This window comes from Vipera berus (genome assembly GCF_964194415.1).
Source record: "Vipera berus genome assembly, chromosome: Z".
Taxonomy (NCBI): Eukaryota; Metazoa; Chordata; class Lepidosauria; order Squamata; family Viperidae; genus Vipera; species Vipera berus.
The window spans coordinates 127,210,041-127,226,324 of NC_138205.1; the positions used below are offsets into that span (position 1 = coordinate 127,210,041).

At 44.3% G+C, this 16,284-nt stretch overlaps 2 protein-coding genes across 4 annotated transcripts in view; both read right to left on the bottom strand.

The window, feature by feature from the left end:
- The window catches only part of LOC308678436 (uncharacterized protein), a 558,730-nt gene that overhangs the window by 360,585 nt on the left and 181,861 nt on the right, over positions 1–16,284 (bottom strand). The gene's annotated exons all lie outside the window — the stretch shown is intronic.
- OXSR1 (oxidative stress responsive kinase 1) overlaps positions 1–16,284 on the bottom strand; it is a 99,102-nt gene that overhangs the window by 13,954 nt on the left and 68,864 nt on the right. For all 3 annotated transcript variants that reach the window (XR_014028660.1, XM_081345622.1, XM_081345621.1), the window contains exons 9-13: positions 9,925–9,973; positions 9,163–9,228; positions 6,909–7,031; positions 3,192–3,227; positions 1,629–1,787 (exon numbers count right to left, since the gene is read on the bottom strand). Coding sequence is in view for 2 of the 3 variants with exons in the window: in XM_081345622.1 (XP_081201748.1) it covers positions 1,629–1,787; positions 3,192–3,227; positions 6,909–7,031; positions 9,163–9,228; positions 9,925–9,973 (433 nt within the window). In the remaining variant the exon portion in view is untranslated. The remainder of the gene's footprint in view (positions 1–1,628; positions 1,788–3,191; positions 3,228–6,908; positions 7,032–9,162; positions 9,229–9,924; positions 9,974–16,284) is intronic.

Sequence of the window (16,284 nt, forward strand, 5' to 3'; positions counted from 1 at the left end):
TGACTTCTCATATTTACGACCGTTGCAGCATCCCCATAGTCACGTGATCAAAATTCAGACACTTAGCAAATTGACTCATATTTATGACGGTTGCAGTGTCCAGGGTCATGTGATCCCCTCGTGCGACCTTCTAACAAGCCAAGTCAGTGGGGAAGCCAGATTCAATTAACAACCATGTGACTAACTTAACAACTTCAGTGCTTCATTTAACAGCTGTGGCAAGAAAAGTCGTAAAGTGGGGCAAAACACACTTAACAACTATCTTGCTTAACAACAGAAATTTTGGGCTCAGTTGTAGTCATAAGTCGAGAACTGTCTTTATATTGCATTATGAATCTGGCAGGAGTCTGCAGAAGACAAATTTGTTTATTATACTACCACAAATAGTTCCTTGATTAATGATCATTCATTTAGCGCCTGTTTGAAGTTATGGAGGCATTGAAAAAGGGGACTTGGGACTGATCCTCGCATTTACATCTTTCCCTTGGTCACATGATGAATTGGACATTTAGCAATGGATTGCACATTTACAACTGTTTACAACATTTCATGGTCACATGATCACCATTGGTGACCTTCCCAGGCAGTTTCTAACAAGCACAGTCAATGGGGTAGCTGGCAGGAAGTTGCAAGTCCTGATCACATGATATCTTGCTTAGTGATTGTAAATGATTAGTTAATGACCACAATCAGGAGTACTGTAGCTAAACAGGGTTGATCACATATTGTTTTGCTTAACGACCACTTCACTTAGCAATGGAGTTGCTGGTTCCAATTAGGGTTGTTAAGCGAGGATTACCTGTAGTACTACTACAACTATTACTATTACTACTATTATTACTACTACTACTACTATCAAAGTTGTTCAGTCAAAATCTGCAGGAATGGCCATCTTTAGCAGCTGTTCAGAGTGGCAGAAAAATATCACATTTTTTCCCCCGCTGGAAAATGGAGGTAAATGCCAGTGACTGGCAGAAAAATTGCAAACAATGGTCATGCGATGCTATAAACAGCCATAAAGGTGAGCTAGTGGCCAAGTGCCCAAAATGTGATAATGTGGCCATGGGGGAGTGTGGCCATCAAAACTTAAAAAATGGGTCGTAAACAGCTTTGAGAGGGAGTCCGTCGTAACTTTGAACAGTTGTTAAGAAACCGATTGTAAATCGGGGATTATCTGAAACAGTTTCTAAATGGAAGCTTGGAATTATTTAGAAGAAATTCATCCAGCAGATTTGAAACCACTTTTCCCTTTTCATTTGGGAAGCCATTAAGGCACGATGGCTCAGTGGTTAAAGATGCTGAGCTTGTCAGCTGACAGCCCGGGTTCAAGACCTGAGCGTAACATGACGGGATGAGCTCTAATTACTTGTCCCAGCTTCTGCCCACTTAGCATCTTGAAAGCACGCAAATGCGAGTAGATAAACAGGTTCCACGGCGATGAGAAATATTAACAGCGTTCAGTGCGCCTCGGAGTTTAGCCACGCTGGCCACATGACCGCATAAGCGTCTTCAGACAACACTGGCTCTCTCGGCTAAGAAATGGAGATGATGACCGCCTGCTAGAGTTGAACATGACTGGACTGGGGAAGCCTTTACCTTTGTCTTTTAAGCTTCCCCATGGGCCTTACCTGTGCTGCTGAAGGAGCTGGTGCCAGGGTCTGAGAAGCTGGACCAGAGGCAGCAACAGGAAGTTGTTCAGGAACTTGACCTGCAGGCTGAGGTAGTTGAGCAGCAGGCTGGTCTTGGAGGTTGAGCAAAGGGCCGGTTGGCTCAGCTGATGGAAACAGCTGTAATAAAATACATGAATGAATGAATGAATGAATGAAATACTACCACACAAAACAGATAGTCCTCGACTTATGACCACAACTGAGCCCCAAATTTCTGTTGCTAAGCAAAACATTTGTTTAATGAGTTTTGCTCCATTTCGCGACCTTTCTTGCCACAGTTATTAAGTGAATCACTGCAGCTAAGTTAATCACACGGTGGTTAGGTGAATCTGGCTTCCCCACTGACTTTGCTTGTCAGAAGGTCGCAAAAGAGGATCACGTGATCCCGGGACACTGAAACAAATCAGTTGCCAAATGGCTGAATTTTGATCACATGACCATGGAGATGCTGCAATGGTTAAGTTTTAAAAATAGTTATGTCTCTTTTTTTCAATGGCATTGTAACTTTGAATGGTCACTAAATGAACTGTTGTAAGTCGAGGACTAGCTGCATAGGATACAAATGGTGGATCTTCACCAACTACCTGGAAAAAAAATATCAGTGAATCTGAAGCCCAAATAGCATTTGTACAAACAGCAAAAGTGTGGGCATTATCACAGAATTGCAGAATTCAAAGGGACCAGATTTGTAACTCTCTGCAATGTGCAAGAAAACCAGTGAAGCATCCTTAAGAGGTGGTTATGCATCAAAGACCCAGGATCTGAAAAATCCACCATACTGCGGAGGACAGGACGAAAGGATGAAAAAAAAGGGGGGGGGAGAAGATGACCAAGAGTAAGGTAGACATAGTCAACTAAAGCAGCCATAGTACACCATTGGAAAATCTGAAGCACCAGACTGGGAACAGAACATCTTGGATAAGGTCTGCCTATGTGATCACTAAGAGTCAACCCTAATTTGCTAGCACATGACCCAACAACGAATGCAAAGCTGCCTATTGTTGGATATGTCTATAACGCTGGAAAAAAATGAATGAATGGATGGATGGATAAATGAGGGAGGGAGGGAGGGAGGGAGGGAGGGAGGGAGGGAGGAAGGAAGGAAGGAAGGAAGGAAGGAAGGAAGGAAGGAAGGAAGGAAGGAAGGAAGGAAGGAAGGAAGGAAGGAAGGAAACAGAAAGATGGATGGACTCATCAGAAATGGGGGCTGGAAAGATCTGAAGAACCAAGTTAGAGACAGATCATACTGGGGAAGTTCTCCTTATGTGGTTGCTACACCTTGGTAGTAACTTGACGGCACATAATTAATCAATTTTGAAAACAATTCAGCTCCAAGTTATTCTATTATACAAACAGATGCATAATACTATAATGCAGGGGTTGCCAACCTTGGCAACGGGTGGACTTCAACTTACACAATTCTCCAGCCAGGAAATCCACACACCTTAAATCCTCCAGTAAAGCAGGAAACCCCTGCGTTAGTGGGCATTTCTAATATAATGTACATGATTCACAAGTTACCTCAGAGTTCTGTAAGGATTCTTTCACTCTGGGAGACTAAAAGTGAAAAAAAAGAGACTTGTGATTAGTGTACAACGTCATAACTGTTTAGGGCAGAATAGGACAGTGCAGTTTTTATGACAAGTTTCAATTAATCTTGGAGAAATAGAAACACCCTAGGCTATTCAGGGTGCCTTGGAAATCAATCTATGTGAATGTGTCACTGAGCTGCATGGGGGTTAATATACTTGATTCTGGTAAATTGTTATCTGAAGATAGACAAGGCTGCTAATAACTCTGATTTATGGATTATTATTTTTTTAAAACTGAAAGTTGGAAATGTGCAGGCAATATGTAAAGATATTCAAATTTAGTAGCTGGAGCAGTGGGATTGTGCAGTGAGCCAGAACTCAAGAGTTGATTGATTGGAGGGGGCGGGCTCCTGCGTGAGGCAATCTACGCTGTGATTGGTCACTGTGAGTGTGGAGGGGGCGTTTTCCTTTTTCCCCACCTTTTTTTCCCCGTGTGATCTGTGATTTATTTACCTCATGATGCTCCAGTTTGCCTGCCTATCTTTTTGCTGTATATACAGATGCAAAATATATTTATTTATATAAAACTACAAGTTCCTGTCAGCGTCTCTTAACTCCATTTGGACACCTTCTGTGCAATTCCCTGACAAATATAATAACACACAACTGCAATGTGCTTTTTGCTTCTATTTTTTTTAGATGATCTGAAAAACATTGGATTGGATAATTTTGCAATGGTCACAGTAGCATATTTTGACCAAGGAAAATTTTCTATTTTGGATATTTCCCAAAAAGGGACTTGAAACTGCTCTTTGGAAAGGGGGAAGTTTATCTCCAGGTTTCAGACCCTCAATAATATCCATCATCTCAATGATTCTTACAAAGCTTTACAGCTCTAAACAAGCTCTAAATTCCTTGCCATGCTTTCAAGAGTCTTGCAATGCAGGTAGTCCTCAGGTTATGATCACAATTAAGCTTGCCTATTAGGGTTATAAGTCATGATTGTTGTAAATCAGATCACCCATGTGACCAATCCAATTTTATGACCTTATTCGCGGTGGTCATTCACTCAAACTGCCATAAACACAGTCGCATGACCGTGAGTTTGTTGCTGAGTTCTCAAAGTGTGTCATGAGTCCATGGAAAGGGTGTGTGTGTGTGTGTGTGTGTGTGACCATCATAACTGGATCGCAACTAGGTTTTGGGGGGATCCATTGTAACTTTGAAAGTCACTAAGTAACCGGTCACAAATCAAAGACTACCTGTATTATAGGCAGGTATGATTATATCTTAAAATAAAAGAAGCAAGAATTGAGATGTTTGCCTGAAGCTCACAATCAGGTTCATAAGAGAAACAAGAAGTCAAGTGGACTCACCGATATAGGCATAATATTGTCAAAAACTTCAAGATGGCAGCCACAACAGTGCTGTCTGCTCATTTTTTTATGTACAATGGACATAAACAATGGACCTCTATGGCATTGATGTGGTCATCATCTTGACTTTTTTGGACCTCATCCTGTGGATGCCAACACATGGAATCTATTTGGGGGTAATGCGGTATCTCAGTCAAACTTTTACTAAATTTTGATTTCATATGGTGAAATCCTGAACAGAGCACAGAAAGTCATCAGACTTACAAAAGGATATCTTCATGTGAACAAAAACATTTAAAATCCATTATTTCTTCCTGAGGCAAGAAGAAATTCAAAGTGCTGAGTTCTGACAGCTTTACATACATAAAATAAAGGGGGGAGATGGGCAGAAGGAGATAAACTGGTTTACTAATTGCTTTCAATAATTAATAATTTTAATAATTACGAGAGTTTGCAGTATAAGCATGCCATGTCTATGAATGCTAAACAGAAATCAGTCTTTGGGGGGGGGGGAAGAGGGAGCTGCCTTTAAAAAATTTCAGGGTTTGTTTTACCAGATTGGAGAACAATATTGTGGTCAGAAGGACCTCTGCTGGGGGAAACGAAATCCCGAAGCATATTGCCAGAGAAAAATTTTGTGTATGCATAGTATCCTGATAACCAACCCACAGCAAAGATTGGACATTGAAATTCTCTCAAAACAACTCTCATTTTGGTTCTAGACTACATCAAATAGGGAAGGTTGGCACAATGGAATCACAAAGAATCTTTATAAGTGTAGGAAATTTTCCCATGCATCTCCATAAAAAAATTAAGAATGGCCAGTATTTTCTACTGGCAAAAATATTAGACTCAAATGTTTATTTATTTAGCATATGGCATCTAGAGAGACATCATGCAAACACTGATATACCACACTAATAAAATGCATTACGCATACAAACACAAATATACGTTCATAATATGGAGCCATTGCAATACATGAGATAAAATGTTAAATAAATATTAAAACACAATTACTAAATGTAATATTAAAATATTACAGCAATTAGACACAGTTGTTGAAAAGAACAGGTAACTGAGAAGATGAAATCTATAAATCATGTAATTGGCATAAGTCCTGTCTACCGTTTCTAACTGTTCCTGTTGCCAGAAAGATACGCATTAGACCAGGAAGACAGTAATACAAAACATCAATGAAGGAGAATATTTGTAGCTCAGGGTTGAAATGATGGATGGTCTCTGAGCTTGGTTGTTTTCTTGCAGATTTCATGACTCAACTAGGTTGGTATCAGTGCTACAAGGGAGTGGAGTTTGTGGAGTGGGCAGGAGGAAGAGGAGAAGGGAGGAGAACTATGGGGTCACTGTCTGTGCTTGGCTGTTTTCCTGAGGACCTTTCATTATCCGACTAGGTAACATCATCAGTGCCAATAAGGAATAGGGTTTGCACTTTTAGTACCGATGATGTTACCTAATGATGATAACTTTATAATGATAACTTTATTGTCACTTTGAATGTACACCAATCGGCATACATCAAAATGAAATTTCGTGGCACACCGCTCTCAAAGGGTCACCACCTCCGATATACACTCCTCGTTCGGGGCCCGCTCAAATTTCACATTGTCCATTTTAGTCTCTAGGGAGTGAACGATGGCAAACAGGACAGATGGAAATGGGGCTCCATGTGGATTAGCCCTCAAGTTAGCTTGTATTCTGACAACCTCGCCTTCTTTCCTTTTTCTGATCCTGACTCTTCCACCCTTTCCTTAAAGAGGCCTTGCTTCTTTTCACCCCTGGAGCACGCTGCTGCCGCCGCCACCAACTCCTCCAAAAGCCTCTCTCTCTTCCTCTGGGCCTGCCGACAGCCTCATCCAGTTCCTTCGCCCCATAAGCTCCAGGTCCTCCTCTGCCTCCTCTGGAAACAGCCCTGATTTGCAATACAATCCATCACTGGGCCAGCAGTCAGATCTTGCTGCTGGCAGAACAAATTCAAACAGCGCCAACGACTTTTAACAGTCTCACCAACAGTTCCAAAACAACTAGAAACTCGTCAGGCCAGCAAAGATTGTCGGTCGTATGTTACCTTAGTTCTACCATGTTGCTCAAACACATTAAAATCTTCCTGATCATGTGGCCTATAGCCCTTACTATCCCTCCCAAAACTATTCGCCTTTAAGAGCCAATGCAGCCGCAACCATTCCAGGCGCCGCCATCTAGTTGCATAATGAAAGGTCTGCAAGAAGACAGCCACACTCAGAGAGCACCAAGACATGAATTCAATGGGGAACTGTACTCTGAATATTTTAAAAAGTGAAATTGACTCCCACCCTGTGCTGTGAAATTGCCGCTTTGCCCTCTTCGCTTTCTTCGTCTAGTTCATCATCGCTCCATTCCCAGCCGCCGTCTTCGGTCTTATGAAGTCGTCCGCTGGAACCAGGGACTCTTCTGACCTGCAAAACTCAAATGTGTAACAATGCAGTTCTGCTCAGGGTTGTGCAGGCAGCTCTCGAGTCACGGCCACAACTGTGAACAACTGTTAACGAGCACTGTGGTTGTTCATTGAGTCACACCTGATTTTATGACCTTTTTGGCCATGGTGGGTGGTTGTTGGGTAAATCACGTTGAGTGACTCCAGCTTCCTCCATTGATTTTGTTTATTGGAAGCTCCCTGAAAAGGTCGCAGATGATGATCACAGGACCATGAGATCATTGTAAATACAGGGAGTCCTCGACTTACAACAGTTCCTTTAGTGACCGTTCAAAGTTACAACAGCACTGAAAAATCACAATGGCATTGACTTATGCCCACTTTTCACACTTAACGGTCACTGCAGCATCCCCATGATCATGTGGTCAAAATTCAGATGATTGGCAATTGGTTCATATTTATGATGATCGCAGTGTCCCGATGTCATGCGATCCCCTTTTGCAACCTTCTGACAAACAAAGTCAGCGGGGAAGCCAGATTCACTTAACAACCATGTTGCTAACTTCACAACTGCAGTGATTCACTTAACAACTGTGGCAAGAAATGTCGCAAAATGGGGCAAAATTCACTTAACAAATGTATCATTTAGCAACATAAATTTTGGGCCCAATTGTGTTCGCAAGTTGAGGCCTACCTGTATTTGCTGGTTGCCAAATGCCCAAATTTTGATCATGTGACTACATTATAGCAATTGCAAGGACAAGGACCTTGGCCTCACTGTAATTTCAAATGGTTGTAAGTCAAGGACTGCCTGTACAGTCTCATTGCATCTCCTTTAAAGCTTTGATAAAGCCAAAATAAGGTGCACTTCCTACAAATTTTGCTATTTTGTGTAGAAACAAAAATAGAAACGCAGCATCTGACAGAGCAATCCATTCAGAAATCAATATGGCTATAAAAGCATTGCCATATTTTTTTGTTATGCCTTCTATCCAACCAAGCAGGAAAAAAGAGGAAACAGAATGGCACTGAAAAAGCCATCAATACAGCCACAGCCTATATTTAAAACTAATTTATATACAGCTTGAATATTTTAGTCTTTGCAATAAACGATGTACCTATATATCCACAGAAGGACAAATTTGCATCCAATCTGCCAGCAAATTAAGCCACACAATAAAACAAGCAAAGGGACACTGATTAATTTATGAAACTGTTTCGCTATTGTTCCCATACAGTAAATGGGGGCAAAATATGTAAATGGAAGAGAAGCAAAATGTTTTCAAAGAAAATACCAAGAAAGTCCAGTTGCCTTTTGGGGGGGGAAACACCTTTGGAAGAATACTGAATATTTGCTGTTCACCTAACAAGTTAACAACAGAAGCCAATGTTTTCTTTCTTTAACTCAACTGTCTCGCTTGTTATCAGAGACTCAAACCTGCCATTTCAGCTCGGATATAACTGTTCTGTACCAGCCTGCTACCGGCCCTGCAGAAAAGGCAGGGACAACCCCTTTTAAAAGAAGGCAAGAGGCTGGAACTAAGCCTGCCAAATTTATGGATACAAAAGCAAACAGAACAAGACACGAACCATGAAACAGGAGCTATCCAAACAGTTGCCTTCAGCAAACCAGCCCTCCCACGCATTCCCCTTTTATACAGTTCAGGACGTGGCCTCTCTCTGCCTCCTTCCGAGGTGCCCCATTGCCTTCCTCTGTTTACTCCTGATTGACTGCCTCCTGTGTCGGGCGTCCTTGAACAGGGCCAGCTGTGGGTCATCTTCATCCACGCTGTCAGGCTCACACAGCTGGGTCTGCGTCGTGACCAGGTGGGAGCGGCCTGGCTGAGGGCTCTCATAAGCAAGCTCTCCAACCCCCTCAGCAAGCTCTTCCAACACCCCCCTCCTCCTCCTCCTCTGAGTCGTCCGACCCAACTGCCGAACCCACAGGCTGACCCTGAATCACAACAATAACTATATTCCTACCAAGGATGCTGACCAACTGCTTTTAAAGCAGGAGGAACTAAATTTCTTTGTGTGAACTCAGCCAGAATTATGTTCCCTGTTTCTCAGGCTGCAGGCAAGCTATACGCTATGAGAAGCTGCAAGACATTTTATAGAACCATTTTTATGCGGATTTCCCCTTTACTTTGTACCTTCCTGGCTCTTTCAGTGATAGTTGGGGCTCTCTGCAACATTTTTTCTTGTAAAAATTCTTTATTCTGCAAAAGAAAAAGGAACAAAACCATCAGTTTTCACAGTTATGCTCTTCAAAAGCTACTGTTTATTGTTATTTAGTGAACTGACCAGCCACCCAACTCTACTGCACTCAAACTGCATATTCCCCTACAGCTTCTTGCAATGGAGAGAGAGAAAAAAATGGTTTAGTTATATGACACTGAATAAAAATGCCTTTGACACAAAGAGCTAAGAAGGCAATGTATTAAAAAATAACATAATCTCCAGGCGAGTAGTAACATGCTCTGTCACTGGACATGCAATTTTATTTTATTTTTCCACTAGAGACCACAGTAAAAACTAAAGTTGCCCAAAACGGAATGATAAAGCAGTTATATTTAGAGTGATTAAACAAACTGTTAATCTGGCTCAAAAATAACCAGGGTGAACTCAACGGAATCAAGGAACACGAACAGTTTCACATGGATTATCATTTTTGTGGGTAGCAAAATCAGAATAGATCTTAAATCTTAAATGAGAAGCAAATATGTCATTGAGTGGATGGAAGTTGGGGCAAACCTCTGATAAATTATTAAAATTTGTATGTCACCCATCTCACTATCAAGTGACTACGGGCAGCTTACAAGAATGTAAAAAAAATATTAAGATTATTCCTTGTCTATAAATAAATTTCTCCAACATCCAAGTTGGTAGATGACTACATCAGTCAGGAATCCTACCTTTGCTTTCTGGAAAAATTTGTGTCTTAGGAGTTCAGCTGCGGTAGGTCTATGGACAGAAAAAAGAAGTTTCTTAAACCTATAGTATATTGCAGGAATTTTAAAAGAACCTTTTATATTTCATATAGGAGAGTCACCCACAATAAGAACTCAAATCAGGACAGATGTTGCTTTCCACAGTTTGTACATTTCAATTCACAGACTAGGGGAAAAGAAACAAGCGAGATATTAATTCTGAATAAAAATGGTGGGTTGTTGTTGTTTTTTGGCACAGTGAGGCAATTAATTAGCAAGCCTGTGTAATCACTCACAATAGTGAGATAAGCGTTTTCTGCATAATATATTTTATGTATTTGCACAGAATTTTACTTGAAGCAGATGTAAATATTTAAAAGTATTTAAAATATGATGGATTTTGTTATTAGGACAATACTTTAGCTTGTTTTATTCTGCTAGACCACATGGCCCAGACTGTTTTCACAAAGTATCTTTACTTCTCAACCTCATATCTCAGAAAGTCTGAACCAGAGACAAACAAACATTGAAAACTAACATATGGTAAAATATCAGTAAGGCAGTTATTCAGTGGATGTGAAATAATATCCTGTGGCAGTAAGTTCCAAATGGCAATCATAATGTATTTGTCTTACTCAATGCTTTCCCACTCTTATAATCCTCTGGAGTTCTTTGCTTGTGGCATCTGCTTTCCCTTTTTTGAACTTCTGTATCGGTAGCCCTCGATTTATAACCACAATTATCTAAGGGAACACCTGCTGCCGGCATCAACTTCCCATCGTCCTGTGCGCAGGACTTCCCACAGGGAGGGACTTCTTAGGGTACCACCGGTTAAGGAATGCCGGCGGGTTATCCCCAGGGGAAGGGCGTTCTCTGTGGGTGCGCCGGCCCTTTGGAACCAGCTTCCCACGGAGCTTAGGACCGCCCCCGACCTTCGCTCATTTCGTACGGACTTGAAAACTTGGTTTTTTGAGTTGTCTGGCCCAGACTGAGGGGTTTTAATTTTTAATTAACGGGGTTTTAGTTAAGTTCAGGGATTAATTTAATCTTAGTTTTAATCGTTTTTAATTGTATATGATGTATTTTAACTTTTAATTTTCCCTGTAAACTGCCCTGAGTCCTACGGGAATAGGGCGGTATATAAATTTAAATATAAATAATAAGTCCCTAATTTCTGTTGCTAAGAGAGAAATTTGTCAAATGAGTTTTGCTCCGTTTTATGACCTTTTTTTGCCACACTTGTAAAGTGAATGACACGATTGTTAAGTGCATCTGGCTTCTCTATTGACTTTGCTCGTCAGAAGGTATCAAAAAATGATCACATCACCCTGGCATAGTGCAGCCATCATAAATATGAGTCAGTTGTCAAATGTTTGAATTTTGATCACATGACCATGGGGATGCTGCAATGGTCGTAAGTGTGAAAAACAGTCACAAGTCACACTTTTCAGTGCCACTGTAACTTTGAACGGTCACTAAATGAACTGCTGTAAAGTGAGGACTACCTGTATCTAGATGATTCTGCTTAAATGTGCTGTGTAGCAGAAATGATTATTTGGAGTTTAGCTATAGTAATTTTCTTACTCCAGAAAAACAGGAAGGAGAGAGGGGAAAAAACCCTCAAAACATTTGCCTCCTGAATCTTTTTGGGATGAGAGAGGGGAACAGGGGCACACTACCAAGTTTCAATGTTTTGATCTTTGTGCTTGGATATTTTCCTGCAGACATTTCATTACCCAACCAGGAAACATTATCAGCGCTAGTCTGCAATTCAACCTTAGTTTAAGGTTAGCTGTCTGCGTGCGGTGGCGCGCTCCGACCCTCCGGTTAGCACCCTTTTGCCCGGGGATGAGGGTGATCAGGCCCCTGAGCTTAGGCTGGCTTATTTTATTTTATTTTTTTATTTTATTTATTTATTTTTATTTTAATTCCATTTATATCCCGCCCTTCTCCGAAGACTCAGGGCGGCTTACAATCTTAGCAGTAGCCTTCATTCTATGTATATGCCTGCTTATTAGGGCTTTCACACACACACACACCCCAAGCGGTATTATTACAAAGTCAGCTTAATTGCCCCCGACAATCTGGGTCCTCATTTTACCTACCTCGGAAGGATGGAAGGCTGAGTCAACCTTGAGCCTGGTGGGACGCGAACCTGCACTAATTGCAGGCAGCTTGTGTTACTTAAGGAGGCATTAGCCCACTGCTCCACCAACGCCAGATCCGTTGTTAACAAGGCTCCCCTCATTCAGGACTTGATTGAGGAGGAATGTGCGGATCTGGCGTGCATTACGGAGACTTGGTTGGGCTTGGAGGGAGGGGTTCCTCTGACCGAGTTATGCCCTCCAGGTTTCCGTGTGCTACACCAGCCACGGGCTCAGGGTAGGGGTGGTGGGGTGGCGGTGGTTGTCCGGGAGACTTTATGCCCGCGGGAGACCACCATTGTCCAGATGGCCGGGAGTGAGTCCCTCCTCCTGAGATGTGGCCCTCGGGCTCAGTTGGGCTTGTTGCTCACATACCTGGTGCCCAGCTGTGTGGCAACAGCCCTGCCTGAGCTGCTCGACACCCTCTCAGGGTTGGCGGTGGAGTTCCCCAGGCTTATAGTTCTGGGGGACTTCAACTTGCCTTCACTGGGAGGGTCGTCTGAGTTAGCTCGGGAGTTCCTGGCTTCCATGACGGCCATGGGCCTGATCCAAGTGATTCAGGGCCCGACTCATGTGGGGGGTTACACTCTCGACCTGGTGTTCCTGTCTGGACAGTGGTTGGATGATCTGGGAGGGGGTTCACCAACCATTGTTCCCCTGTCATGGTCAGATCACCATCTCCTGTGGCTGGTCTTCCGTTATGCCACCCCCCGCCGCTGGGCTGCGGAACCGACCAGGTGGTTCCGCCCCAGGCACCTAATGGACCCAGAACAGTTCCAGATGGCGCTTGGGTCTATACACATCGCCCTCACCCACAGCCCAGTCGATGCCTTGGTGGATGCCTGGGAAAGGGCGGCCACCGGGGCACTTGACTGTGTTGTACCCTTGCGACCTCTGACCCGGCGCAGATCCCATTGGGCTCCATGGTTCTCTGCGGAGCTCCGGGAGATGAAGCGTCGGAGACAGGGTCTAGAGAGCGGTTGGAGGTCCAGCCGATCCGAATCTGACCGATTGCAGCTAAGAACCTTTATAAGGTCTTATCTTGCGGCGATGAGGACGGCGAAGTCTAATTACTTCGCTGCCCTCATCGCGTCCGCAGATAATCGCCCGGCCGCTCTGTTTAGGGTGACTCGCTCCCTCCTTAACCAGGAGGTGAGGGAGGATCCCTTACAGGAACGAGCCGAGGAGTTTAGTCATCATCTGACGGACAAAATCGCTCAGATCCGGGCCGGTCTGGACTCTGACTGGGCAGAGTCTGATGTGGAGGAATCGGACGGTCTTGAGCATGTTATCTGGACTGAGTTCAATCCTGTTTCCCCTGATGATGTGGACAGGATCATGGGGAGGCTGAGCACCACCACCTGTTTGGTGGATCCGTGCCCCTCCTGGCTGGTTTATGCGGCCCGGGAGGAGACACGAGGCTGGTTCCAGGCAGTAATAACTGCTTCTTTGAAGGAGGGTGTCTTCCCTGCCGCCTTGAAGGAGGCGGTGGTGAGACCCCTCCTCAAAAAGCCTGCCCTGGACCCAGCTGTTTTAAATAACTATCGTCCAGTCTCCAACCTTCGCTTTTTGGCGAAGGTTGTTGAGAGTGTGGTGGCGCATCAGCTTCCTCTGTTCCTGGAGGAAACTGATTATCTGGACCCGTACCAATCGGGTTTCAGGCCCGGATACAGCACGTAGACGGCATTGGTCGCGCTGGTGAATGATCTCTGGCGGGCTCGGACAGGGGTTGTTCCTCTGTCCTGGTCCTATTAGATCTCTCAGCGGCTTTTGATACCATCAACCATGGTATCCTACTGCGGCGTCTCAGGGGGTTGGGAGTGGGAGGCACCGTTTTACGGTGGTTCTCCTACTATCTCCTGGGCCGCTCGCAGTCGGTGTTGACGGGAGGGCAGAGATCTACCCCGAGGCCTCTCGTTTGTGGAGTTCCTCAGGGGTCGGTTCTCTCGCCCCTCCTGTTCAACATCTATATGAAGCCGCTGGGTGAGATCATTCGTGGTTTCGGGGTGGGGTATCATCAGTACGCTGATGATACCCAACTTTTTCTTTCCACCCCGAACCAACCCAGCGATGCCCTCGCCGTGATGTCCCGTTGCCTGGAGGCGGTCCATGTCTGGATGGGGAGAAACAGGCTTCTTCTCAATCCTGCCAAAACTGAGTGGCTGTGCATATCGGCACCTCGGGTTAACCAGACCATTCCACCTTTAACGATGGGGGGTGAGGTGTCACCCCCCATTGATAGGGCTCGCAACTTGGGCGTCCTCGACTCCCGGCTCAACTTTGAAGATCATATAGGAGCCGTGACCAGGGGGGCTTTTGCCCAGGTTCGCCTGGTGCGCCAGTTGCGACCCTATCTGGACCGAGATGCCCTACGCACAGTCACTCATGCGCTCGTGACCTCCCGTTTAGACTACTGCAACGCTCTCTACATGGGGCTGCCCTTGAGGACCACTCAGAGGCTTCAGCTGGTGCAGAATGCGGCCGCGCGAGTTGTGATGGGGGTTTCCCCGATACTCCCATGTAACACCTCTACTCCGCGAGCTGCATTGGCTCCCGGTTGCCCTCCAGGTGAGATTCAAGGTGCTGGTGATGACCTATAAAGCCCTAAATGGCGAGGGTCCGGGATATCTGAGGGAACACCTGCTGCCGGCATCAAGCTCCCTTCGTCCAGTGCACTCCCACAGGGTCTTCTCAGTGTGCCGCCGGTAAAAGATTGCCGGTGGATAACACCCAGGGGGAGGGCCTTCTCAGTGGGTGCGCCTGCCCTTTGGAACCAGCTGCCTGCGGAGCTTAGGACTGCCCCCGACCTCCGTTCATTCCGCCGGGACCTGAAGACCTGGCTCTTCGAGCTCTCTGGCCCAGGCTGAGAATTTAAATTTTAATTTTAACTGGGGTTTTTATTTGTTCAGGGATTGATATAATTTTTTTAATTGTTTTTAACTTTTGTATTTTTTGTTTTAATCACCCTGTAAACCGCCCTGAGTCCTTCAGGAAAGGGCGGTATATAAATGCAATAAAATAAATAAATAAATAAATAACCCCGAGCTACAAATATTCTCTTCTATTGATGTCAATATATCTGCTATTACAGCCTAATCTATTTCCCAATCTTGGCCACTTGAAGCTGTTCAAATGTCAAATATACAAATTCAACCTCTTAGCCACGATTGCTGGGACCACAGAAATGTATGCAATAAAAACAGTATTGAACTGGTTGCACACTGCGCAAAGGCACAGAAATTCTGCAATAGCTTTTAAACATGGTGTGCATTATAAGATGACATTATCATTTCAACTGTACACAGCACAGCCTAATGAATAACGGAAGGGACTTTGGAGGTCTTCTAGTCCAACTCAAGCAGGAAACCCCATCCCATTTAAGACCAAGCGTTGTCCAATCTCTTGTAAAAACCTCTAGTGATGAAGCACCCACTTCTGCAGGCAAGTACATTCCACTGATTAACTGTGCTGTCAGGAAATTGCTCCTTAATTCTAGGTTGTTTCTTGTCCTGCCTTCAGGTGCTTTGGAGAATCGGCTGGCTCCCTCTTCTTTGTGGCAGCCCCTTAAATATTAGAAGACTGTTCTCATGCTACCCCCGTCCCTCTTTTCATTAAACTAAAAAAGGTAAAGGTTCCCCCGCACATGCGTGCTAGTCGTTTCCGACTCTAGGGGCCAGTGTTCATCTCCGTTTCAAAAACGAAGAGCCAGCGCTTGTCCGAGGACGTCTCCGTGGTCATGTGGCCGGCATGACTAGACGCCAAAGGCGCACGGAACGCTGTTACCTTCCCACCGGAGTGGTCCCTATTTTTCTACTTGCATTTTTACGTGCTTTCGAACTGCTAGGTTGGCAGAAGCTGGGACGAGTAACAGGCGCTCACTCTGTTACGCGGCACTCGGGATTCAACCCACCAAACTGCCGACCATCTGATCGACAAGCTCAGCGTCCTAAACTACACATACCCAATTCCTGCAACTCTTCTTCATAGGTTTTAGCCTCCAGTGCCCTGATCATCTTTGTTGCTCTTCTCTCCACTCTTTCTAGAGTCTCAACTTCTTTTTTAAACTGTGGTGATCAAATCTGTATAAAGTATTCAAACATCCAGCTCTACCTTCATTTTCTTATCTTTCTATTGGGTCTGTCTAGAAGGAGAATCCAAGGGCAAACGGCTCCTTCCCTAGGTTTGCAGCCAGAATATGAGG